The sequence below is a fragment of the Dasypus novemcinctus genome, chromosome 11 (assembly GCF_030445035.2).
Source record: "Dasypus novemcinctus isolate mDasNov1 chromosome 11, mDasNov1.1.hap2, whole genome shotgun sequence".
Taxonomy (NCBI): Eukaryota; Metazoa; Chordata; class Mammalia; order Cingulata; family Dasypodidae; genus Dasypus; species Dasypus novemcinctus.
The window spans coordinates 82,969,910-82,995,517 of NC_080683.1; the positions used below are offsets into that span (position 1 = coordinate 82,969,910).

Sequence of the window (25,608 nt, forward strand, 5' to 3'; positions counted from 1 at the left end):
CTGTTTTGCTAGTCCTCTCTGAGAAGCACCGGAAACAGAACCCGGGACCTTCCATGTGGTAGGCTGGAGCTCAATTCCTTGAGCCACAGCTGCTTCCCTAAGGTTTCCTTGTTCTAGGATTGTTTTTTGTTTAAGTACCAGGGGCTGGGGATTGAACCTGGGACCTTGTACATGGGAAACTGATGCTCAACCACTAAGCTACATGGGTTTCTTCCCTAGACTTCTGGTGTACCTTTTCTGTAATCTAAACTGTCTCTAAAAATAAAGTTATTACAAAAAAAAATTTTTTTTGACAGGCTGAAGATAGACTGATACCAGCCAGAAGAAATGGACCAGGGATAAATACATAGTTGTACACTTAGGTTTCAAAAACTCACTGTAAAAGGCCCTGCCCCAAACAAGATGGTAGATTGAGATGCTTCAGGGCTCCATTCTTCCCACAGAAGCCTTGAACAACTAACAAGAACTGGCAGAAATATCTTTCTTTCTTAAAGTTCCAGAAAACAGTTAAAGGTGGGCAGTAATAGGATGAGGGATGAATAATAAGGTTACTTAAAAGCAGTAGAATCTCCTGGTGCCCTGGCTGGCCCCTCCACCATCCCTCACTGGCTTGGAGCTGGCCTGCATTCCCAATGCATATCCTTAGTCTTGGGTCCAGAGGGAGCAGAGTAAAGCCTTGTGCACATACTGGAAGTGTGTATATCTAGCACTATCAGTCTGGTGGTAGCTTGAGGAACTTGCTGCCCCAGAACTTTCCTTACATGCAGAAGGCAGCTCACAGACTTCTCCTCCAGAACACTGTGGGAGAGCTCCCAAGTGAATGTCTGGGGCAAGGGCTTGCTGGCTGTAGGACATATAGGGTCATGCCTCGGACAGTGAGGAAACTATTTGCAAGGGAAGAAGGGACATTCAGAAAACATGTGAATGGTGGAATTCCTAGGGTCACATGTGTATGACCAAGACAAGATGCATGTGCAGCAAGGATCAGGGAGGCTCCTATGCTTTGGCCTGGAGCAATTCTCTAACTCACTGTATGGACCAGCTATGAAGGACAGCACTCATATAGGTTAATCTCCAAAGATAAGGAAAGGTATTTTCTTTTTTAGCTTTTTTGGTTAGGTCCTGACATTCAAGGAAAGCTCTTTTATAACATTAGCTGGATACAAGATTAATGAACAGACAACTTAGAGTAAAAATTCCAGAGATAACACATTAACATATCAAAATGTCCAAGTTTCAACAAAAGATGAGAAGGCATACAAAGAAACAGGAAATGATGGCCAAAGAAGAAAATTAAGAGACACTAGAAAACATCAATGAAGAGGATCACACTTGACACAAACCAGCAATGACTAACAAAAAAGTTCCTAAATATACTCAAAGAGCTAAAGGAAAAAGGGACAAGGAACTGAAAAAAATATCAGAAAAACAATAGATGAAAACAGAAAAAATCAATAGAGAGATCGAAATTATGAAAAGGAACCATACAGAGCTGAAGACCACAGTAATAGAAATTTAAAAATCCCTAGAAGGGTTGGACAGAAGAAAGAATCAGTGGACTTAAAGATAAGACAATTGGAATCATCCAGCCTGAGGAACAGAAAGAAGAATGAAGAAAAGTAAACAGAGCCTGAGAAACCTGTAAGACCCATTAATGAGATTTCATTTGTTTGCTTATTGTTTGTTTTCTTGCTTTATTTTGTTTTTAGGAGGCACCAGGGACCGAGCTCAAGACCTCCTATGTAGGAAGCAGGTGCTCAACTGCTTGAGCCACATCCTCTCAAGGTAATCACTTTAAGAAGTCAAAACTTCTTAAACTTTTTACAAGTACATAAAATAGTAAGCATACAGAGAATCCATATAATGCTATGGTTTGAATTCTCTTAAATCTTTTTATTCTTAATTCTAAAAGTCTTGGAGTTAAAAGATTCATATATACTAAAGAAACCTGGTACCACTCCAGTAAATTGCTATTAATTAGATCACAGATTTTCGCAGGTTATGAGATCTGGAAATAAAGATGTCCACAATGGTTCCCTTCACTGTCCCAACCTATTTCCCTTTTATAGACATTTTATCTTGGGCTACAAAAAAATGAAACAAGGTGTTGGATTCACACTAAATACTTGACCTGATTGAAATTATACAAAGCACTTTCTCTAATCATAATGGAAATGAAGCTGAAAATTAATAACAGGTAGAAAATAGGAAAATTCACAAATATATGGAGACGAAGCAACACAATCTTCAACAATCAGTGGGTTAAAGAAGAAATTTTAAGAGAAATCAGTAAATATCTTGAGATGAATGGAAACAAGGAAACATTTCAAAACTTATGGGATACAGTGGAGACAGTGCTGAAATGGAAATTTTTAGTCCTCAGCGCTTATATTAAAAGAGAAGAAAGAGCTAAAATCAAAACCTAATTGCACACCTGGAGGAACTAGGAAAAGAACAGCAAACTTATCCCAAAACAAGCAGAAGGAAAGAAATAAAAGATTAGAGCAGAAGTAAATGTATTTGAGAACAAAAATGAGGGAGGGCTTAAGACATTCCCAGATACACAAAAGCTGAGAGACTGTCACCATTAGGTAGGTCCTGTAAGAAATGGTAAAGAGAGTTCTTCAGCTTGAAAGTAAAGGAAAACAGACCAATGACTGAAGCCATGTGAAGAAACAAATATCTCTGGTAAAGATAATGACTTTAGTAAATATAAATACCAGTGCTATTATATTTTACTGTAACCCATTTTTTACTTCCTACAGGATCTAAAAGGCAAATGCATGAAATGTAATGATAAATCAATGGTTTGGGACTCATAATATATAAATACGTAATTTGGACTAGAACTACATAATGGTGGGAGATGGAGAGGTATAGGAACATAGTTATGTATGCTATTGAAGTTAACTTGGTATCATATCAAAGCAATAAGACTGCTATAGATTTAGGATGTTAAAGTTAAGCCCATAGCAACTACAAAGAAAATATCAGAGAATATGCAAACTCAAAGAGACAGAAGGTAGAGTACAGGTTACCAGGGGTGGGAGTAAGGAATGAGAAGTTAATGCATGAGTGTAGGGTTTCTTTTTGGGGAGAAGGAAAATGGTGAGGAGGGTACTGCAACATTGTGGATGGATTAATCCCACTAAATGGTATGCTTGGCAGGGGGTGGGATGGGAAGATTTATGTTGTATATATGGTCCCATAATTAAAAAAAAAGAAACTGAAGAGATAATGACAGTTAAATGCAGTACATGATCTTAGATCAGATCTGTTTTAGTCAGCCAAAAGGGGTTTTGATACAAAATACCAGAAATCTGTTAGGTTTCATAAAAGGTATTTATTTAGGGTAGAAACTTACAGTTACCAGGCCATAAAGAGTCCAACTCAAGGTATCCAAAGTCATTTGCCACATGTTGAAGCAAGACGGCGGGTGATGTCTGAGAAGGTTCAGCCTTCCTTCTTCCTCTTAAGGCTCTCTGGTCCTAGCTTTTTCCAATTGTAGCTATCGGCAGGCATAAGGCTCTCTTCCCAGGGTGCCTTTCTTTCTGGGTTCAGCTGCTCTGGTCTCTTCACAAGGTCAGCTGTAAACCCTCAGGCTCATTGCTCTTCCTGGGCTCTGGCTTCAAAAACTAAGTTCTATCCTCCGCTGTGTCTTTTTCTGTGTGAGTGTCCATCCACCAAGGGTCAGAGACTCAATGCTGAGTCACATTCTAATGACATGGTTGAATCAAAGCTCTAATCTTAATTTAATCCGACTTCTCAGCTGAATCCAATAAAATCATGCCCAGAAGAACAGACCAGTTTACAAAGATAATCTCTCTTTTTGGAATTCATAAACAATCTCAAACTGCCACAGGATCTAAGAATGGAGAAGAAAAGGCTCAAAAGGACATTACTGGTAGATAAGAAAAAATTGGAATATAGAATCTAAGTTTATGTCAATGTTAAATTTCTTAAACTTGATAATTGCATTTAAGGTGATTACATAAATGAATATCCTAACTCATAGGAAATATACTAGAAGTATTATGTGCTCAAGGATTATGATAAGAACAACTTGCTCTCAAATGTTCAGAAAATGGATAGAGAATAATACAGCATAGATAGCAAAATGTTAGAATTGGGGGATCTGGGAGTGGGGGTGTATGTTGGAATTGTTTGTATAGGGTTTGTATTACTTTTACAACTGTCCTGTAATTTTGACATCATTTCAAAATAAAAAGTTAAAAAATACCTTTAGTATAAAATACAAGTCTCAGTATGGCAGTAATTCATAAAAAATGCTGAGAGTCTTCCATTATCATATTCTTTATATAACCAAGACTGTGATAGAGATACAAAAAATGCAAACTTTAGCAGCATCAGCAGATGTATCTGTCCCAAATACAGATGGGAACAATTTCATCAGCCTCTTTTATGATCAATTCATGTTGAGAAAACTATGTCCCAGTCCTGGGTACCATGTGTAAAAGGGGCACTTACAAGAGATAGTAGGTCCAGGATTAGGATGAAGAAGGTATTGGAAATATGGCACCTAAGGAAAGTTTAGCTTGGCAGTAGAGAATTAAAGTAGGATATGAAAGTCATCTTAAAATATCCAAAGTAATTAAATAGAAGAATTAGCATTTCTGCTCTATAACCTTAAGGGGATAGAACGAAGAGCAACAGATGAAGTTTCTGGGAAGCAGATTTCCAGTAAAAATAATAAAGAGTTGTGAAATGACTAGAGTGGTCTAACATCAGAATAACTATTTTTGACAAGCAATGAGCTCCCTATAATTGGAAGAGTTCAGTGACTGGAGGACCACATGCCAGAGGAGGCATGAATGGAGCTCTTAGCTGCTGTGGTAGATGGAACAAAGCTGCCTCCAAGGTCCCACCCAATCCCAAGATTCTGACAGTACCAGAATACACTTTTCTCTAATGCACATGTATTATTCTCCAGGATAGATCATACATTAAGTCACAAAACGAGCCTCAATAAATGTACAACAACTGAAATTATATAATGTATCTCCTCCAACAATGGGATAAAGCTAAAAATCAGTAACAGAAAACAGGAAAATTTGCAAATATGTGGAAATTAAACAATATACTCTTAAACAACCAATGGGTCAAAGAAGAAATCACTAGGGAAATAAGGAAATATCTTGAGCAAATGAAAATGAAAACACAACATATCAAAATTTATGGCATGCAGCAAAGACAGGGATGAGAGGGAAATTTATAGGTCTAAGTGCTTGCATTAAAAAATAAAAAAGAACTCAAATCAGAGACCTTACGTCACAACTGGAGGAACTAGAAAAAGAAAAGCAAACTAAACCCAATGTGAGCAAAAAGAAGGAAATAACAAAGGTTAGAGTACAGATAAATGGTATAGAAAATTTAAAAAGCAACAGAGAGGGTAGCGGATTTGGTCCAACAGATAGGGCGTCCGCCTACCACATGGGAGGTCCAAGGTTCAAACCCAGGACCTCCGGACCCATGTGGTGAGCTGGCCCTATGCAGTGCTAATGTGTGCAAGGAGTGCTGTGCCACGCAGGGGTGTCACCCGCGTAGGGGAGCCCCACATGCAAAGAGTGCACCCTGTAAGGAGAGCCACCCAGTGCGAAAAAAGTGTAGCCTGCCCAGGAATGGCGCCACACACACAGAGAGCTGACACAGCAAAATGATGCAACAAAAAGAGACACAGATTCCGGGTGCCGCCAACAAGAATACAAGTGGACACAGAAGAACACACAGTGAATGGATACAGAGAGCAGACAACTGGGCAGAGGACAGGGGAGAGAAATTTGAAAAATTAAAAAATAGGGAAAAAAGCAACAGAAAGAATAAAAACACCAAAAGTTATTTCTTTGAAAAGATCAATAAAACCAACAAACCATTAGCTGACTGGCAAAGAATAAAAGAGAGAGGATACAAATAATTGAAACCAGAAATGAAGAGGAGGACATACCACCAACCCCACAGAAATAAAAAGGATAAGAGGATTCTATGAACAACTGTACAACAAATTAGATAACCTATATGAAATAGAAAAATTCCTAGAAACACACAAACTACCTACACTGTCTCAAGAAGAAATAGAGGATCTCAACAAACCCGTAACAAGAACAGAGATTGAATCAGTAATCAAAAACCTCCCAACAAACAAAATCCTAGGACCAGATGGCTTCACAGGTGAATTTACCAAACATTCCAAGAAAAATTAATGCCAATTCTGCCCCCCAAAATAGAAGAGGAGAGAACATATCCCAATTCATTTTATGAGGTCAACATCATCCTAATACCAAAGCCAGATAAAGATACCATATGGGGAATGGGTGTGGCTTAAGCAATTGGGCGCCCACCTCCCACATGGGAGGTCCTGGGTTCGGTTCACAGTTCCTCCTAAAGAAGATGAGCAGATGCTACAACCAGCAGGGAGCAGAAGTGGCTCATGTGGTTGGGCACTTGCTTCCCACATGGGAGGTCCCAGGTTCCCAGTGCCTCCTAAAAAAGCTGAGAAGACAATGAGCAGACAGATAAGGGAGCCATTGGGAGAGGTGGGGAGGAATAAAAATAAATTACTTAATTTTTAAAAGAGACCATATGTAGCAGTTTGATATTATTGATGAACTCTAAAAAGAAATATTGGATTATGTTTGTGAACTGATCTTTTCCTCTGGGCATATTAGATTATATTAGAGTCAGAGGTTTACTTGATTAAGTAATCAGGTAAACCTCTTGTGCAATTAAGTCCCCACCCCTTGGTGGTGGACACAGATAAAAGACATGGCAAAGGGCAGAGTTGGGGGGCTTTTAATGTTGGAGTTTTGATGTTGGAGTTTGATGCTGAAGCTGGAGCCCCAGGGAGAGACAGAGCGGTTTGCCTGATAGTCTACAGCTGACCTTGTGGAGAGAGGCAAAGCCTAGAGAGCCTCACAGTCTACAGCTGACCTTGTGGAGAAAACAGAGGAGCTGAGCCCAGAGGAACCCAGGAAGCCTGAACCCTTGTAGCCGTCAGCAGCAGCCATCTTGCTCCAACATGTGAAGGTAGATTTTGGTTAGGCAAGTAACTTATGTTTTATGGCCTGGATCTGTAAGCTCCTACCCCAAATAAACACCCTTTATAAAAACCAACCAATTTCTGGTACTTTGCATTAGTACCCCTTTGGCTGACTAATACATTATATGAAGAGAAAACTGCAATAGCAACTAAAAGAACCAAATATCTAGGAATCAATCTAACCAAGGATGTAAAGGACTTACAAATGGAAAAGACAAAACATTGTTAAAATAAATCAAAGAAGATCTAATAAATGGAAGGACAGCCCATGTTCACAGGTTAAAAGACTAAATATTGTTAAGATGTTAATTCTACCAGAAATGATTTACAGATTCAACACAATACCAAACAAAATTCCAAAAGCCTTCTTTGCAGAAATGGAGAAGCCAATCATCAAATCTATGTGGAAGGTCAGGGCATTCTGAATAGCAAAAACCATCTTGGAAAAAAAAATTGGAGGAATCACACTTCTTGATTTTAAAACTTATTACAAAGCTATAGTAAATCAAAACATCACAGTACTCATATAACATATAGATTGGGGTACTCAGGGTTCTCTAGGGAAACAAAATTTACAGTGTATGTGTGTGTATATATTTGTAAATATTATGAGATTATAGGAATTGGGTGGAGATTGGCAAGGGCAAGTCCAAATTTCATAGGGCAAGCTGGGAACACTGATGAAGGCTTCCATGAATTCTCCTGGAGAAACTATTTGGCTGAAGTAGAAACAGAAAGTCTTCTTTTTGACTGTTGAAATCATCAGTTCTTCTTACCAAGGCCTTGATCTGATTGGATAAGAATTCTTTCATTGCTGAAGGCAATTGCCTATGTTGATTGTAGACGTAATCAGCCATTGACCGATAATTTAAACCTATGAAATATCCTCATAGTAACAACCAGGCTAGTGCTTGCTTGACCAAAGAACTGGACACTATAACCTAGCCAAGCTGACACATGAACTTAACTATTACATAGACCAATGGAATTGAATTAGAAGTTCAGAGGGGAAGTGGATGTGGCTCAAGCGATTGGGCTCCTGTCTACCATATGGGAGGTCCAGGGTTCGATTCCTGGGTCCTCCTGGTGAAGATAAGCTGGCCTGAGTGGAGAGCTGGCCCATGCGGGGTGCTGGTTCACATGGCTAGGTGGCCCAAGTTGAGTGCTGGCCCACACAGGAGTGTTGGCCTGTGCAGCAAGCTGGCCCAAGTGGAAAGCTGGTGCAGCAAAATGATGTAACAAAAAGAGACACAGAGAAGAGACAATAAGAGATGCAAAAAAAAATTAAAAAAAAAAAAAAAAAAAAAAAGAGATGCAGCAAACCAGGGAGGAGAGGTGGTGCAAAAGATTGAGCACCTCTCTCCCACTCTAGAAGGTCCCAGAATTGGATCCTGGAGCTGCCTAAAGAGAAGACAAGCAGACACAGAAGAACACACAATGAATGGACACAGAAAGTAGACAACAAGGGGCAGGGGAGGTTAAATAAATAAATGTTTAAAAAAAAAAGCTCAGAAACAAACCCCATGTCAATGGCCAATTGACTTTCTTAAAATTTGCCAATTGATTTTTTTTTCATTTTTTTTAAAGATTTATTTATTTTTTATTTCTCTCCCCTTCCCCACCCACCCCCCATTGTCTGTTCCCTGTGTCCATTCACTGTGTGTTCTTCAGTATCTGCTTGTATTCCTGTAAGGACACCCAGAATCTGTGTCTCGTTTTGTTGCATCATCTTGCTGTGTCAGCTCTTTTTGTGTGCGGTGCCATTCCTGGGCAGGCTGTGCTGGGCGGCTGTCCTTATGGGGCACATTCCTTGTGCGTGGGGCTCCCCTAAGCAGGGAACACCCCTGCGTGGCATAGCACTCCTTGCGTGCATCAGCACTGCACATGGGCCAGTTCATCACACAGGTCAGGAGGCCCTGGGTTTGAACCTTGGACCTCCTATGTGGTAGGCGGATGCCCTATCTGTTGGGCCAAATGCGCTTCCCTCTTTTTTTTTTTTTTTTTTAAGATACAGAGATCACACAGAAGCCAACTGATTTCTTGACAAGAGTACCAAGTCCACTCAATGGGGAAAGAATACTCTAACAAATGGTAGTTGGAAAACGGGATACCCATAAGCAAAAGAATGAAGGTGGACTCTAACACCTCATAAAATACACAAAAATTATCCCCCAAAGGATTGAAAACCGAAATATAAGTACCCAAACTATAAAATTCCTAGAAGAAAGCATCTTCAGGACTTTGTATTAGGCAATGGTTTCTTAAACCACCAAAAGTATGTACTAACGAAAAAATAGAAAAATGTGCCTTCTTTCAAATTAAAAACTTCTGTGCATGAAAGGATTTCATCATAAAAGTTAAGACAATCTACAGAGGGGGGTGAGGGGGTGGGGTTGAATGGGACCTCACATATATATTTTTAATGTAATATTATTACAAAGTCAATAAAAAAAAATCTACAGAATGGGAGAAAATATTTTGACACCACATTATCAATAAGGACTTAATATCCATTATATATAAAGAAATCCTGCAACTCAACAACAAAGACAAAAACCCAGTAGAAAAATGGATGAAAGACTTGAATAGATCCTGGACACATTTGACCTGGGACAAAACAAATTCTCTAAGCCCTAGTTTCCTTATTTGCAAAATCAGAAAAGTGATATTTATACCTCATGGCATTATTATAAAGAACAAATAAGATAATGTATGTGAAATTATTTTTACACCAGTAAAACACTACACAAGTGCAAGGCTTGAAAAGAAAGGGAGCATGGGGAGCACTGCAAAACTTACATGTAACATTTATGTAGTGCATCTGCCTTTCACTATAAACATTTATAGACTATTTTACAATAGATTTATGAAGAGGTTTTAAATATTTTGAATATTAGTGAAATAGAGAAATACTTGTTTTTGAAAATGAATTTGAAATTATTGTGACCATTTTATATTTTATCTATTCCCTCTAAAAGAACAAAAGCATGATGAACACGTTTCGTGGCACCATTTTTGGCTCTCTCCTACACACATCTATTAGGCTACATCTGAATGGTGTGTGGTTTCCTATCGTGAGTGAGGCTTCAGAACTTATTTCAAGGCTCAGCCTCTCAGCTTAATGCATTTATGACTCCACACTGTGGTCTACATGAAGAACTGAATTGAATCCAACAATTAATTTCATACAAATTATTGTCTGATTATATAGAAGTTCAGATGGGAAGTGGATGTGGCTCAAGATATGAGCAGATTTCAAAATGCAATTAAATGGAACAAAATGTAAAGTTTAATTCTTTTCTTTTATTTTAAGATTTACTTATCTATTTCCCTTTCTCCTCGCCCCCACTGTCTGCTCTTTGTGTCCATTCACTGTGTGTTCTTCTTTGTCTGCTAATCTTCTCTTTAGGTGGCACTGGGAACCGATCATGGGACCTTCCTGAGTGTGAGAGAGGTGCTCCATCTCTTGCACAACCTCAGCTCCCTGGTCTGCTGTATCAGTCTAACTAAGGAGGAATATTAGTATATACACTGAAATTCAAAAAGGGAAACTGGGATCATGAAGCTTTTTAGAAAACTCTGTGACAAAAATTCAACAAGCAAAAAATATCATAGGTGGCAGACTGCAGTAATCAGCCACACTTGCCTGTAGCTCTTTTAGAGTGAATCAATAAATGGTTAGCTGTGTAACCCCATGACAAATGCTTTGTTAGTTTTTTAGTTAAAAAGAACACTGTGGGACAAGAGCGCTCACATTTTATTGGCATCATACAGTCCTGGGGGTTATCTGAGGAATATATAAACTATGTAAGAGTGAGTGTGGGTTCCTACTCCTTTATTCAAGTTCATATTTTCCTTTTTTCTAAAATTCCCGACCCCCCCCCCACTGTCTGCTCTCGTGTCCACTCACTGTGCGTTCTTCTGTGTCCTCTTGCATTCTTGGCAGCACTGGTAATCTGTGTCTCTTTTTGTTGCGTCATCTTCCTGCATCAGCTCTCCATGTATGCGGTGCCACTCCTGGATGGGCTGTGCTTTTTTACGTGGGGCAGCTCTCCTTGTGGGGCACATTCCTTGTGCATGGGGCTCCCCTATGTGGGGAACACCCCTGAATGGCCTGGCACTCCTTGCATGCAGCAGCACTGTGTGTGGGTCAGCTCACCACATGGGTCAGGAGGCCCTGGGTTTGAACCCTGGACTCCTTTATGGTAGGCAGACACTCTATCAGTTGAGCGACATCTGCTTCCCAAGTTCATATTTATTACTACAAATTTCTTACATCCTTACCATGTCCCAATTTTTCATTTGCTTTAGCATTTGGATGCCCATACCTGGGAATCACTTGCCTTAAAACCACCACCAGGGAAGCAGATGTGGCTTTAGCAATTGAGCTCCCACCTACCACATGGGAGGTCCCAGATTCGGTTCCCAGTGCCTCCTAAGGAAGATGAGCTGATGCAACAAGATGACATAACAAGAGACACAAAATGAAAACATGAGAGACACAAGAAAGCAGGGAGTGGGGGTGGGACAAGTGAATAGGTTCCTGATGCCTCCTAAAAAAAGAAAAAATAAAACCAAACCACCACCATTCATGTGGCCCTGGATTCCTAACATTCCAACATGGATCCTGACACAAGATGAACTTAAAACACATTTATGTCTTCTGTCAGTAGAAAGCACCTGAAACAAAAGAAAAGCTCTATCTACTGAGAATAATGACTATGAAATAAATGTATACCCTCAACAAAAAATATTAATACCCTACCTAAAATTATAATCTTAAAATGACCAACTTCTTTGGAGAGTTTAGAGTGTTTTGTGATATACTGTCACGTTTAAAAATCATCAAATTCCTAAATTGGAAGGGCTAAACAAAAATTGGAAGTGAATTATATCGAGGGCTATAGTGGACCTGTTTTCTGTGAGCCCAGTAACTCTCTGGGGCTCATTACCTGTTCTTAGTTAGATTGACCCTAATCCTTGCCAGGTGAGTACTCCAACCCCTTGGCTCTGTGACTGGTTCAACACTAGGTATGGGCCTCAAGAGAGGCCAATGAGAATTTCTACTGGAGTTATTAGAGGAATGGCACAGTTTCATTGCTGAGTTACTAATATTAAACACCATGAAGCCTGGAACTTCCAGGGGCCATCTTTTCCACCACATGGAAGGAACCTACTTGAGAATATAGCCATCGCAGAAGAGAGCATAGAGAGATGGCCAGACAGTCAGCAAGAGTGTGAGAAAAAGATATTCCTGATAACACCTTTTGAGCACCTCAAGTCAATAAATGACTTTTTGTATTAGAGCTTCTGACTCTTTCTACCAAAAATGTCCTTCCTGCTACTATAGGGCAGCAGCATATTTCAGAACTTGATAAGCTGTTATGCTCTTGATTAAGAGGAAAATTCCAGATCCAAAACTGCTTTGTGGAGAGAAGGAGCACTAGATCCCTTTTTCATGGCTTACACTCTACCAGCAACTGTTGTGAAGAGTGTATTTGAAAACATACACTATAGGATGAATATTCATATGGAGTGGAAAGGGGGCCCAAGAGTGGCCCAAGCAGGGCATGGATGTTCCCAAGACCTGACCCAGGACTTTTTTCAGCCAAATCTTCCAGGCAAGTTGCATCAAACTGGGGGCAAATGCAGGAATCAATGTATGGGGTGAAGAAGTCATTCTCTGTATCACAGTGTCATTTAAGTGTAATAATATCTGCATGATTAACACCTATTCCAGATGCAGGTGGTCTTTAGGTTACGGTGTTAAAGAAGATTATTTAACTTAGATCCTTACCTCCCTTGAGAGAATAGTGATGAGAACTTGCTTTAAAAGGTTATATCTGGGGGAGTGGATGTAGCTCGAGTGGTTGAGTGCCTGCTTCCCATTTAAGAGGTCCTGGGTTCAATCCCTGGTACCTCCTAAAAACAAAATAAACAAACAATGAAAATACCAACTCTCATTGGGGAGCAGATGTAATTCAATAGTTGAGCACCTGCTTCCCATGAACGAGGTCCTAGATTCAATCCCTAGTACCTCCTAAAATAATAATCATAATAAAAAAAAATAAAAGATTATATCTGTAAACCTTTCTTGAGAGAGTGAAGAACGCTTAGCAGCTTTTAAAAAAATCACAATAATTATTGTACTGGGTCAGTAAACATAAACCCTAAGGACAGTTATTGGACAATCACTACTTCTGAGACCAGAACTATGTTAGATTGTAGAGGAAGGCATCCTCATTTCTGAAGGCTTGTATGAGCAGAGCCTGCATACAAGTTCTCTGTTGCTTCTGTTTGTGGTATGTCTAAAGCATGAAGAGACACGATACAGTGGTCAAGAGGACACACTGTGAAATTAGCACACTTGGACAGACTCTTAACTCTGTGCAGTACCTAACTATGTGGACACTGGTTACTTGATCTCTTCTCCATAAAGTGTGGGATCAAAGAACTGGAATTTGTAAAGTGCTTAGTGTGTCTTTTGATTATAGTGCACACTGAAAAAAAATAGGCATTCCTACTGCCTTTGCCACTAAAATGGCAGACAAACAATGGCATGCATCTAAGAGAGATGGTGGCACATAGAAAGGCCTGCCACCTTTTAGAAACAAGTACACAAGATCTTGTCAGGGATGAATCAAAGATAAAGGTTAGCATAATTATCTCAGAGCAAGGGCAGGGAGATCTTCCACCGCAGCACCACTGCAGCTAGGCTCTAATCAATTGCTGGGGGACGTCTGGCTTTATTATGATTTAGTTAACAGGATCTTTCACCAAGCTGGAAAGACAAAGGCCAAGGGGAAAGGACAAAATCCACCCACCCACAGTCCTTAGCAGTATCTCACACATCACGAACCTATGTTACAGGTCCTTTCATCTCTACTGTTACCTCAGTAATTTTGTTTGTTATTTCAGGAAAGGTGGTTACGAACATCATTAAGGATCAATACTCTGTCTGATGTGGTAAGTGGGGAGGCTGAGTTGTGCTTGCAGACACTGCTTAGGGAACATGGGGAAATGGCTTCAGATGTGCCAACTAAACAAATTATAGCTCTCTGATAGATCAAACATATTTAAATCACAAAAATCCTTACTTCCCTATAAAATCAGACTGTAGGATTCATGTATATGTTTGGAATTATAAATCTAATTAATGACAAAAGACTTCGAACTCACTAAAATTTCATTCAGCATCTACAAAGCGGTGCCTCCCTTTCCTTCTCTCTCAAAAAACATACTTTTGGGGAAACCATGCCATTCCACTGTGTTTCATGACAAGGAGAGAGATGGTACCCCCCTTGGATCTATTTAAAACTGTTTTAATGGACTAAATAGGCTCCTCTGTGGAGACAGAGGCTCCATCCTCTACAAAAAGGCACAGAGGCTCTCCCTGTGCACAGGTGGCTCCTGACACCACAAACTGGGAGCAATAATTGAATCCAGCTATCCCACAGTGCAGAGCACTCGCCACAGAACCAGCCTGGAGGGCATTTCTAGTCAGCTTTCCAGACTAAGATCCTAGAGATTACTCCAATTGAATCTTTGTTTCAACCCAGGAGGTACAGGGCATTGAGGCTGTAACCATTTGATTAAAAGGAACAAGAGTAAAGTCAAATTTGCTTTATGAGTTAAAAGAACAGCATATGGACACAAATAGGTTATCTTGGGTTATTCATTCACTCATTCAAGAAATATGTATTGGGTACCTAGTATGTGCCAGGCATTGTGCTAGTCCCCCAGGATATACTGGTGAGCAAAACCAGACAGGATTCCAGGTTTACAACCAAGAATTAGTTTTCATCGAAAGATTAAGTCTGCCTCAGTTTCCTGTCTGATAAATGCTAGGTATTAGGGAGGCATGTGTTTTTTTAGGGGTCAGTAATCCAAAATGGGAAATTTCAGAATGGGGGAGTTTGTTCACTAAATATTATGGTTATGAATTAAATAACTTAACATTTCATTTATGAAATTATAAACCAAAGATCAATAAGCTAGGAATGTATGATCTGAAGAAAAATAAAAAAGATTTTCAACAGCCCAGAGGATTGAATTCAAACAGTATCCATAGCATTCAGGTTAAAAACTGAGAGGTTGGCATATTTTATGACACCATAAAGAGCTTATCATTGATATCATTCAATAATTTTATTCATGATCCAGAGAAACGAATAGAGATCGTGATCATTAAATTTGTTGATGCCACTGAGGTGTGTGGGATTGCTAAAGCCTCAGAGGGCAAGAATTTAATTTTAAAGTAACACTAAGAAATTAGAAGAATAGATCATCAAAGCAATATGATAGTCACTGGGGACAAATGCAAACTAATACACTCAGAGACTTAAGGGAAAAAAAACTAGCTTGAGGTAGGAAATGAATGAATGTCCAGAAGGCAAATGCTTTGCAAAAAGATTTGAGGGTTCAAAATAAAGCCTGGCTCTCCCTTAAGATATTAACCACTGCAGGAGTGATCAGAATTTATTTTTGAGAAAAAGTTTCATACTGTACCAAAGCTTCTATGCTTTACTACTGGTAGAAATTGATCAATGCTTATTTTTCCATCATCAATGATTATATTTGAAAGAAATTTGAAATCAAAGTAGTTGCAAAAATCAACTCCAGTAAATTAGCTTTTTGAAAAACAGATTAAACAGAATCTATAGTACTGCAAGGAAAACACTTGTCTGAAATGTGATTGCCACAAGAAAAATAATTGATTTTATCTGATTTTAAGGAAAGGAGGAGTGGGGGATTTAAAAATTTCAAGTAGCAGTCCTGGCAGTTATTTTCCAGCACCTACTCCTGGGGTGTGGCTGGGTAATCTGATCAAAGCCTGCCTTGCCAGCTCAGTGCACTAGTATCCCATCTTTCTCAGTCATTCTCCACTTTTTCCCCTACTCTTCAAGGCCTAGCATAAAAATTCATAGCATAGAAAAGATTACATTTTCCAATTGTGCTTTTCTGCCTATTGCCACAGAAGCAAGCAACTCTTTAAAAGAGCCAAGAGTCAAATTCTGGTTTTGTCAATAAATATATAATTTCACACAAATTACTCTTCAATTCTCTGTAGCTCAGGCTACAGTCTGAAAAAAAAATCCAATTCAAATCAGAAATAAAACAGAAATCTTGGGAAATGGATGTGGCTCAACCAATTGGGCTCCCGTCTACCATATAGGAGGTCCAGGGTTTGATACGCAGGGCCTCCTGGTAAGGACAAGCTGTCCCACGTGGTAAGCTGGACCACACGGAGTGCCAGACCATATGGGAATGCACCCTCATGAAGGCGAGCTGCCCTCTGTGGGAATGGGAATGCCGCCTCATGCAGGAAAAGCCACCCACACAGGAGTGCCAGCCGACACAGAGAGCTGGCGCAGCAAGACCAGGCAACAAGAGACACAGAGGAGAGACAATAAGAAGACACAGCAGAACTGGGAGCTGAGGTGGCGCAAGAGAGTAAGCGCCTCTCTCCCAATCCTGAAGATCCCAGGATCGGTTCCTGGAGCCCCCTAATGAGAATACAAGCAGACACAGAAGAACGCACAGTAAATGGACACAGAGAGCAGACAATAGGGGGACTGTGTGTGTGTGTGGGGGCAGAGATAAATAAAAATAAATCTCAAAAAAAAAAAAAAAACCCAGAAAATTTAAAAAGTTTAAAACATTTCTAAATGTTATCACCTTCATGCCTTTATTTGCATTTCTACATTTTGTCTTTCTGTCTTTATCTACATATAAAATTTTACATAGTTGTACCCATGTCATAATGGTATTTGTGTTCTTCCCCCACAGAATTACATTATAAACATCTTATCTAATCTTACCCCAAGTCCTTTATAGAATATGATGGTGGAGGGAAATATTAATGCTTCTGTATAGTTGTCATAATTATCATTAAACCAGAAATCTTAAATGTTAAGACATCCTCAAGAGGCTAGAGGAAATGAGAGATTTAGTGCACACAGTGATGCTGTATATAATATTTTACCAAAGGAACTAATGGAAACTCCCAGGGTAGGAGAAGAACATCTGCCCAAGAAACGGGTACAGGGAAGAGAAAACACAGCAACATCTGGTCTCTAAATGTGCCAATATGAAAAATTCTCAGAGTCAGTTAGCTAGGGTTGTGGGAAATATCGAGCAGGCAAAAATTATGTGGAAAAAAAAAAAGCCTGCCTTTGTCAGTAAAGAAAGAACAATAATATTTACAAGGAATTTTCTATACTCAAATTTCAAAAAAGTAGAATTTTGGACTCAGTATGCAGCAAAATGGGTGAAACATCTATGTATAAGAAATGACTAAAAGGCATTGACCATGAGGTGCAGCGATGCTCAGAAATGTATTCACCAAATGCAATGGATGTGTCATGATGATGGGGGAGAGTGTTGCTGTGGGGGGAATGGTGGGGTGGGGGCGGTGGGGGGTATGTGGAGACCTCATATTTTTTTAATGTAATATTTTAAAAAAATGCATTAAAAAAAAGAGAAATGACTAAAAGGGCAAAACTTGGAAAGGAGAACTACGACAGGAGAGAAGATTTTTCTTTTTAAAGGGAAGTGATGATATGTGATCATGCAAATACAAAATTGCTGTTTGATGGTAGGGAATTTCAATGTGCACCCTTATGCAAATGCATTTTATAATAAAACAAAATGTGCAAGAACTTTTGGGGGTGGGGAGAGAAGAGGATAGATGCAGCTGCTAGACATTGATGCCTGAGAGGCATGGACGGCAGGAGTTAGAAGACCGTGCCACTCTGGTACACTAAACCAAAAATATCTCTTACATCTGACTGAGAACTGGATGGCTAATGAACGATATCTGCAAGATCTTTCTTTACTGTGTGCTTATCTGCAAGCAATTCTCTGCTTAAAGTATACTTCAATAACAAGACATTAAAAAACAAGCAAACAAAAAATTCCTCACCTCTCTATACTGAGTCACAGGGAAAATCATATGAAATGCTCAGTAAAGACTAGAGATGAATATAAAGGAAACTATTTTAAGCCATTCATTTAGCATGAATGTCAAAGCACATTTCCAGCACGGGCCCAGGCACCTGTGGGCAGGAGGCAGACTACATGCTGAACACTATATGGTTTTGACCAAGTGATATTTATTTGTATCTGCATCTGAGGCAGTTATTAAAAAGAAATTGGGAAAAAGTGTGCCTCTCTGTGATAAAGTCATTTTTAAACTGCTAAAAAATTAAAATTGTAGAAAGTCTAACCATAGGTGCCATGTTTTGCCTGAAGTGGTAAAAATACCATCTGCCTCAGTCTTTTCGCAGCATGCTTATTTCAAGCAGCAGTACGCTAAACCATGGGCATACGCTCGGCTCCAGCTGGGAAAAATACACAGACGTTTGTAGATGTTTTTCTAAGCAAGAGTAGTCAACATATTCGTTTTCTTCTAGACATGTATATTAGTTACCATAGCAAACCAAGCAAGAAGTGGTCTGAGAGGCTTCTCCACCAGTCCCAACACATGCCCATGAGTTCCCTACAATTCAATAGGTGGCACTCTTCCCTCTAGGACTGAATTGAATCCTGCGCTTAACCTTGGGCCCAGAGGCCCAGGGAAGTAGGAATAGGCTCTGAAAGGGACACACCCAGAGCTGCCTGCGAACTGCTGTCATCCACACCCCCTAGCACTACTCATAAGAGCAAAACTGCTGGCGCAGTGTTTTGGTCATAATTTACTTCTACTAAAACTTCTGCAGTTTTACCTAGATAAGTAAGGTGCTCCTTGTTTTTCCATCTCAGAAGTTATTGGGTAGAATTGCCTCACACCCCCAGGTGGATGACTTTCAGCCATGGGTAGTGACTGATGTACCTGTGTTTACCTTTCAGAGGCGGGAAGAGGCTTCATGAATAAATAGCTGTCAAGTGCTTTGATAGTTTAGGATGGAAGGCACCACAGCAGTGTCAAGCAGCCATATCCAGGTTCTACTGCAATAGGAACTCAATTAAAAGTAATTCAATTTCTTATCTGAGTGTTTGAGTACAGACCACTCTTTTGCTGAATGTGACAGCTATTCTTGACATCTAGCTGAGTCTGATTTTGAAGTGATCATCTCTGTCACCCTCTCCCCCACCTTCCTTTCCATTCTGAGGCTGACAGAGTTTGAGAGCAAGCATACAAGGCAACAGATCACATAACCAAAATAATTTTCTATGGTTCTTGAAATTGGTTTTTTTTTCATCCAGACAAAATTTGGCTTTTGAGCAAATACTCATTGCTTAGAAATACAGAACTTACAGCAACAGATGTCATGATGGTCTTCAGGAATGACCTGGAGTTTTTCAAATAGTTTTACAGATATCTGTATGCAGTGAGCCCTACGCTGTTTAAGCAGCCTGCCTGTACTGGTAAGCATAAGCACTAAGCACTGTGCAACCACATGAGACAGACAGCAGCATGGCCTTGATGCGATGGGCCTAAAAGAAACTTTATACAACACGTGAGGCCACACTGCAAGCTCTTCCCTACAGGCATTGTTCTATTGCTTGGTGGAGGATATAATCTTTCTTTCCCATGTTACCTGGGTTTAAGTTTTGTGAAGGAACGCTGAAGTCTAGATTTATTACCTAGATCAACTCATGCCCTTAAATCTCAGTAAAGCACCACATATTCAAGGGGGGTTTCTGTAGTTTACTGGCACGGGAAATCTTGTCACTGGGCACTTGGGAAGGCTACCTTAGGATTACTGAACATTGGGGTAGATAGTATCATATAGTCAGTATATGACTAAGAGTAAGTGGCTAATCTTAGTCTTATATTTCTGTATTCCAGACCTTTCACACAAACTCCTGAGCTTGTCCTAACTTAACATTTGTGTGATGCTCATCCACACACATGTATCCAGGACTGTTCCATCTAACTCTGTGCTGGATGCAAGAGATGCAACCATGCACAAGGCCGTCAAGGCAAACAAAAGAGTTCGAGTAAAGGCATGGAGCGATGAGTGTGTCCTAGGCTGCCGGGAAAGCTCCGGCAGTCCTGAAGAGATCATGGGGGTTGCAGTTGTCTCACTGCAAGCAGAGCCCTTATGAGTCTTCTGAGTGCAGGTGTGCTCACAACGTGGCTATTCCTGGTCTTTGCAAAAATCAGACAATTAGCATGTTCCTTTGGTCAAGCAGTTGTATGTATGCCACACACATGCTAAAATGTTCTATTTGTTCATGAGGGAACAACAGAATGTGATCCTCATGTGTTCATGGGGCTGCACTGGTGCAGAGACCTGAACTCCTGCAGCGGATTTTAACCAGGGCTGCGGATCAGAATTACCTGTGGAGACTTTCAAATACTCCAGCTTCCCCTTATCCTGTTCCCCCCACCAGAGGATTTAAAAAATAAAAGATTTATTTATTTATTCCCACTCCCCCTTGTTGTTTTTATGCTCGCTGTATGCACTCTGTATCTCTGTGTGTTCTTCTATGTCTGCTTGTCTTCTCTTTAGGTGGCACCGGGAACCAATCTTGGGACCTTCCAAGTGGGAGAGAGGCACTCAATCTCTTGTGCCACCTCAGCTCCCTGGTCTGCTGCGACTCTTATTGTTTCTCCTCTGTGTGTCTTTTTGTTGTGTCATCTTGCTGTGCAAGTTTTTCCGTGCGGGCCAGCACTTCTGCCTGGGCCAGCTTGCTACACAGGCCAGAATGCCTTCACTAGGAGGCCCCGGGAGTCATACCCTGGGCCTCCTATATGGTAGACAGGAGCCCAATTGCTTGAGCCATATCAGCTTCCCCCCCACCAGAAGATTTTGACCTTGGTGAGAGAGGATGTGCTGCAGTGTTACCTGGCATTCCTGTTTTTTCAAGTGCCACAGGTGATGTGAGAACTATTGCCTGAAGTCTGAGTCGGCCCTGCCTGGTGCTTCCCAGGTGTTATCTGACTGCACTAATAGCTTCTATCCATAGGCCATATGCATTTCCAATAATGATTATTGAGCTTACCCTGTTTGTTTTTCTTTCTATCACTTAGCACCACTTCATATTATGTATCTAGTTAGTTATATCTGTCTCCTACGCTAGACTGTAAATGTCCTGATAGGAAAGACTTCGTCTAGTTTGTGTTATATCCCCAACACTTAATATAGTATCTGGAATCAAGTAGGAACTCAATAAATACTCTTACTGTTGAATGGATTTTACCTGCTTACGCCTGTTACTTAACAGGAAGTGTTCCTTGACTTTGACTGTGATGATTCTCTTATGACCTTTTTTTTTTAAAGATTTATTTTATTTGCTCCTCCCCCCTTTGTTTTTTACCCTCACTGTCTGCTCTCTGTGTCCATTTGCTGTGTGCTGTGACTACTTGTCTTCTCTTTAGGAGGTACCAGGAACCGTGCCTGGGACCTCCCACGTGGCACTCAATCACTTGACCCACCTCAGCTCCCTGCTTTTGTTGTGTCTCTCATTGTCTTTCCTCTTTGTATCTCCTTTGTTGCATCATCTTGTTGTATTGGCTTGTCGCACCTGCCCATTGTGCCAGCTTGCTGTGCTCGTGTTCTCCAGGAGGCACTGGGAACTGAACTAGGGACCTCTCATGTGGTATGAGGGAGCTCAATTGCTTGAGCCACATCCACTTCCCTCTCATGACTTTTATTATTATTTATTTATTTATTTTAAGGAGGTACTGGGGTTTGAATCCAGGCCCTCACACATGCAAGGCAGGTGCTCAACCACAGGGCTATAGGCACTCAACCACTGAGCTATACCTGTTCCCCATCTTTTATGACTTTTTCTTAAAGATTTATTTATTTATCTCTGCCCCTTGTTGTTTGCACTCGCTGTTTGCTTTCTGTGTCTATTTGCTGTGTGCTCTCTGTGTCTGCTTGTCTTGGTTTTAGAAGGCACTGGGAAGTGAACCTGGGACCTCCCATTTGGGAGAGAGGTGTTCAATCGCTTGAGCCACCTCAGCTCCCTGCATTGTTCTGTCTCTCGTTCTCTTTCTTCTTTGTGTCTCCTTGTTGTGTTGCCTTGCCAGACCTGCCTGTTATACCAGCTCACCGTCTTGCTCATCTTCTCCAGGAGGCACCGGAAACTGAACCCAGGTTTCATGTGGTAGGCAGGAGCTCAACTGCTTGAGTCACATCCACTTTCCCCTCTTATGATTATTTACATATGTATATATGTATGTATGTATGTATGTACTGGGAGCTGGGGTTTGTACTCAGGACCTTTTATGTGGGAAGCCAGCACTCAACAACTGAGCCACATTGGCTTCCCTGAGTTGGTTTCTTCATTTGTTTTTTGCTTGTTTTGTTTTTTCAGGAGGCAGGGGGAACCAAACCTGGGACCTCCCATGTGGGAAGCAGGAGCTCAACTGCTTGAACCACATCTTTTTCCCTCTCATGATCTTTTAAATGTTCACAAAAACTAAACACCAAATTGAAAAAAATAAAACTGTACTATGTATAAAATCTACTTACCTTTGTATAGTCTAATCTTCCTTTTTCTTGAGCCTAAAATAGAAAAGAGAGGGGAAATTCATTAGTTTCTTAAAAATTATTCAGTGTTTCTATCACTTTTGCTTTACAAACAATAAGAATCACTCTATCTTTCTCTAAATATATATTTACATATACAGATACCTATATGTATATAGTTAGTTATATTTGTTAAAGTAATATTTTGGAATAAACTAAGTAGACCCTTTGGATAATATTGTGTTTCTTAAAGAGTAGCTGCTGGTGAAAAGAATCTACCTCTGTGAACAGTAAACTACTAGTGTGATGGATTTCAAGGTGTATTCTGTGAAACTGTTAATTCTATTTTTCCCTCAATGTTTCATTATGAAAATTTTCAATTGTAGAGAAAAGGTGGAAGAGCAGTGCACTGAGCATACATCCATGCTCTCCCAGTATGTGGCAGTGGCAGACATCCTAACTCTTTACCTTACATGCTTCAGCACACATCTTGTGAGCACAGGACATCTTACACATAAGCACATGACCAGAGCAAATTTAAAATACAAACAATAATGCAATATCATCTAACATAAAAGGCATGTTCAACTTTCCCCAATTGTTCCAGAAATATATTTTATAGCTTTTTTCTCAATGACAATTAATCAAGATTCACACATTGCATTTGATTTTTATGTCTTTTTTAGCTTTTTAAAATCTAGAAAGGCCCCTTCCTATTTTCCATGAAATGAAAAGAAAAACCATTAACTTTTTTTTTTCATGAAAACCATTGACTTTTTGAGGAACCCAGGAGAGTTGTATTATAAAATGCCCCACTTTTTGAATATGTGTGATGATTTTCCTCACTGTGTCATTTAACTTGACCCTATTTTGCTTATAAACTGATTATAAACTGAAAGTTGGGTCTGGAGAAGCTTGCTTAGATTTAGATGAAACATTATTGGCAAGACTATTTCATACAGACATATATATATACACACACACATACATATTAAAGTAAACGTTATTCAAATTAAAAAAATAAAATAAAAGATAAAAGGCAGGGAGCAAATGTGGCTCAAGCAGTTGAGCACCTGCTTCTCACACGGGAGGTCTGGGGTCCCTGATGCCTGAAAACAAGAACAAAAAAACAAATAACTAGCAAACAAATGAAAAAACCAATTCAGGGGAGCTGATGTGGCTCAATGGTTGAGTGTCAGCTTCCTGCATATGAGGTCCCGGGTTCAATCCCGGCACTGGCGCCTTAAAAAAAAAAAAAAAAAAAGATAAAAGGTAACTTAACAAGTTATAGAAGCATTATTCCAAAAAATTTTATCTCATCTAATCCTAAAACAAACTCAATTGTTTCTCCAGTGTTCAGAAAGATGAGCACAGATTGGTTAAATGACATGATTGAGGTTTCCTTGTTAATGAAGAAAAATGCTTAATCATATTCATACCTCATAAAACTAAACCCCATATTCTTTTTTACCTTATTAATAAAGTAACTTCACTTTTGCTACAAAAACATTACAATATTATTGTTAGCTGTAAGTTACATTAGTTACATTTTCCCCATGTATCACAATATTCTTAACACCTTGTAGTATAAGAACATACCTGTATTCATATTACCCACAATCCTTATCTAACACCAAAATCACTGTTAGACAGTTCCTAGATTATCCTCCAGTGGTCCTCCAACTAAAATTAACCTCCCCAGACTACCCATTTCAGCCACAATAACATTCATAAATCATCAGTGTTTGTTAGTCATTATGTGCTATCAACTCCATCCATTACCACATACTTACAATCGACCTTATTAAACATTCGACATACATCCGGCATCAACTCCCCCTCCCCCATCTGTCTCTCACCAACTGACACTCCATAGTCAAACTCCTTCAAGTCTACTCATCATTTTCAGTTCATATCAGTGAGATCATACAATATTTGTTCTTTTGTGTCTGTTTATTTCACTCAACATAATGTCCTCAAGGCTCCTCCATGTTGTTATGTGCTTCCCCAGTTCATTTCTTCTGACAGCTGAATAGTATTCCATTGCAGGTATGTACCACATCTTGTTTATCCATTCATCGGTTGACAGGCCCTTAGGTTGTTTCCATCCTTTAGCAATTGTGCACAGTGCTGCTTTGTACATTGGTGTACAAATATCTGTTCGTGTCCTTGCTTTAGGTTCTTCTGAATATATTCCTAGTAGTAGGACTGCTGGATCATAAGGCAGTTCTATATTTCGCTTCCTGAGGAACCACTAAACAGTCTTCCACAGAGGCAGAAATATTTTATGCTTCAACCAACAGTGACAAATTGTTCCTATTTCTCTACATCCTCTCCATCACTTGTAGTTTTCTGTTTCTTTTCATAATGGCCATTCTGTAGGTGTGAAGTGATATCTCACTGTAGTTTTGATCTGCATTTCCCTAATAGCTCGCGATGTTGGCATCTTTTCATCTGCCTTTTTGCCATTGGTACTTCCTCTTTGGAAAAAAATGTCTATTCAAGTCTTTTACCCATTTTTTAATTGGGTTGCTTGCCTTGTCATTAAGTTATGTGATCTCTTTCTATAACATGGAAATCAAATGCTTGTCAGATATATGGTTTCCAAAGATTTTTTCCCATTGAGTTGGCTGCCTTTTCACCTTTTTTTCTCAGAAAGATTTTATTTATTTATTATACCCTTTCATTGTTTGCATTTGCTGTGTCTGTTTGTTATGTGCTAGTCTTCTTTTAAAAAAGAAGGCACTCTATGGACCATGATTGGTGGTAATAATCTGATGATATTATCTCATAATCTGTAACAAATGTTCCACCAGGGTATGGAGTTGTATGGGAAATCCACACATCCGTATGACTGTTTCGCTAGTTCACAATATCTGTAACAAAAATACATTAAAAAAATAGTATACGCCAAATATAAGATAAGGAATATAGTTGGTAGTAATATTTTGACAATGCTCTTGCACAGTTTGCAACAAACGTGTCACACCAATGCAAAGAGTTGGTGGAGGGGTGATGTATGAGACCCCCTATGATGTTATATGTTTATTTTCTAAGTTTGCAATCTTTATTATATACTTATTGTTTATGTGTGTTCATGTATGAATGATATACTTCAGTAAAAAT

At 39.6% G+C, this 25,608-nt stretch overlaps 1 protein-coding gene across 3 annotated transcripts in view; it reads right to left on the minus strand.

The window, feature by feature from the left end:
• The window catches only part of PDSS2 (decaprenyl diphosphate synthase subunit 2), a 328,334-nt gene that overhangs the window by 15,437 nt on the left and 287,289 nt on the right, over window positions 1-25,608 (minus strand). For all 3 annotated transcript variants that reach the window (XM_058307221.2, XM_058307222.2, XM_058307223.2), the window contains one exon: window positions 22,486-22,518. In XM_058307221.2, the coding sequence (XP_058163204.1) occupies window positions 22,486-22,518 (33 nt within the window). The remainder of the gene's footprint in view (window positions 1-22,485; window positions 22,519-25,608) is intronic.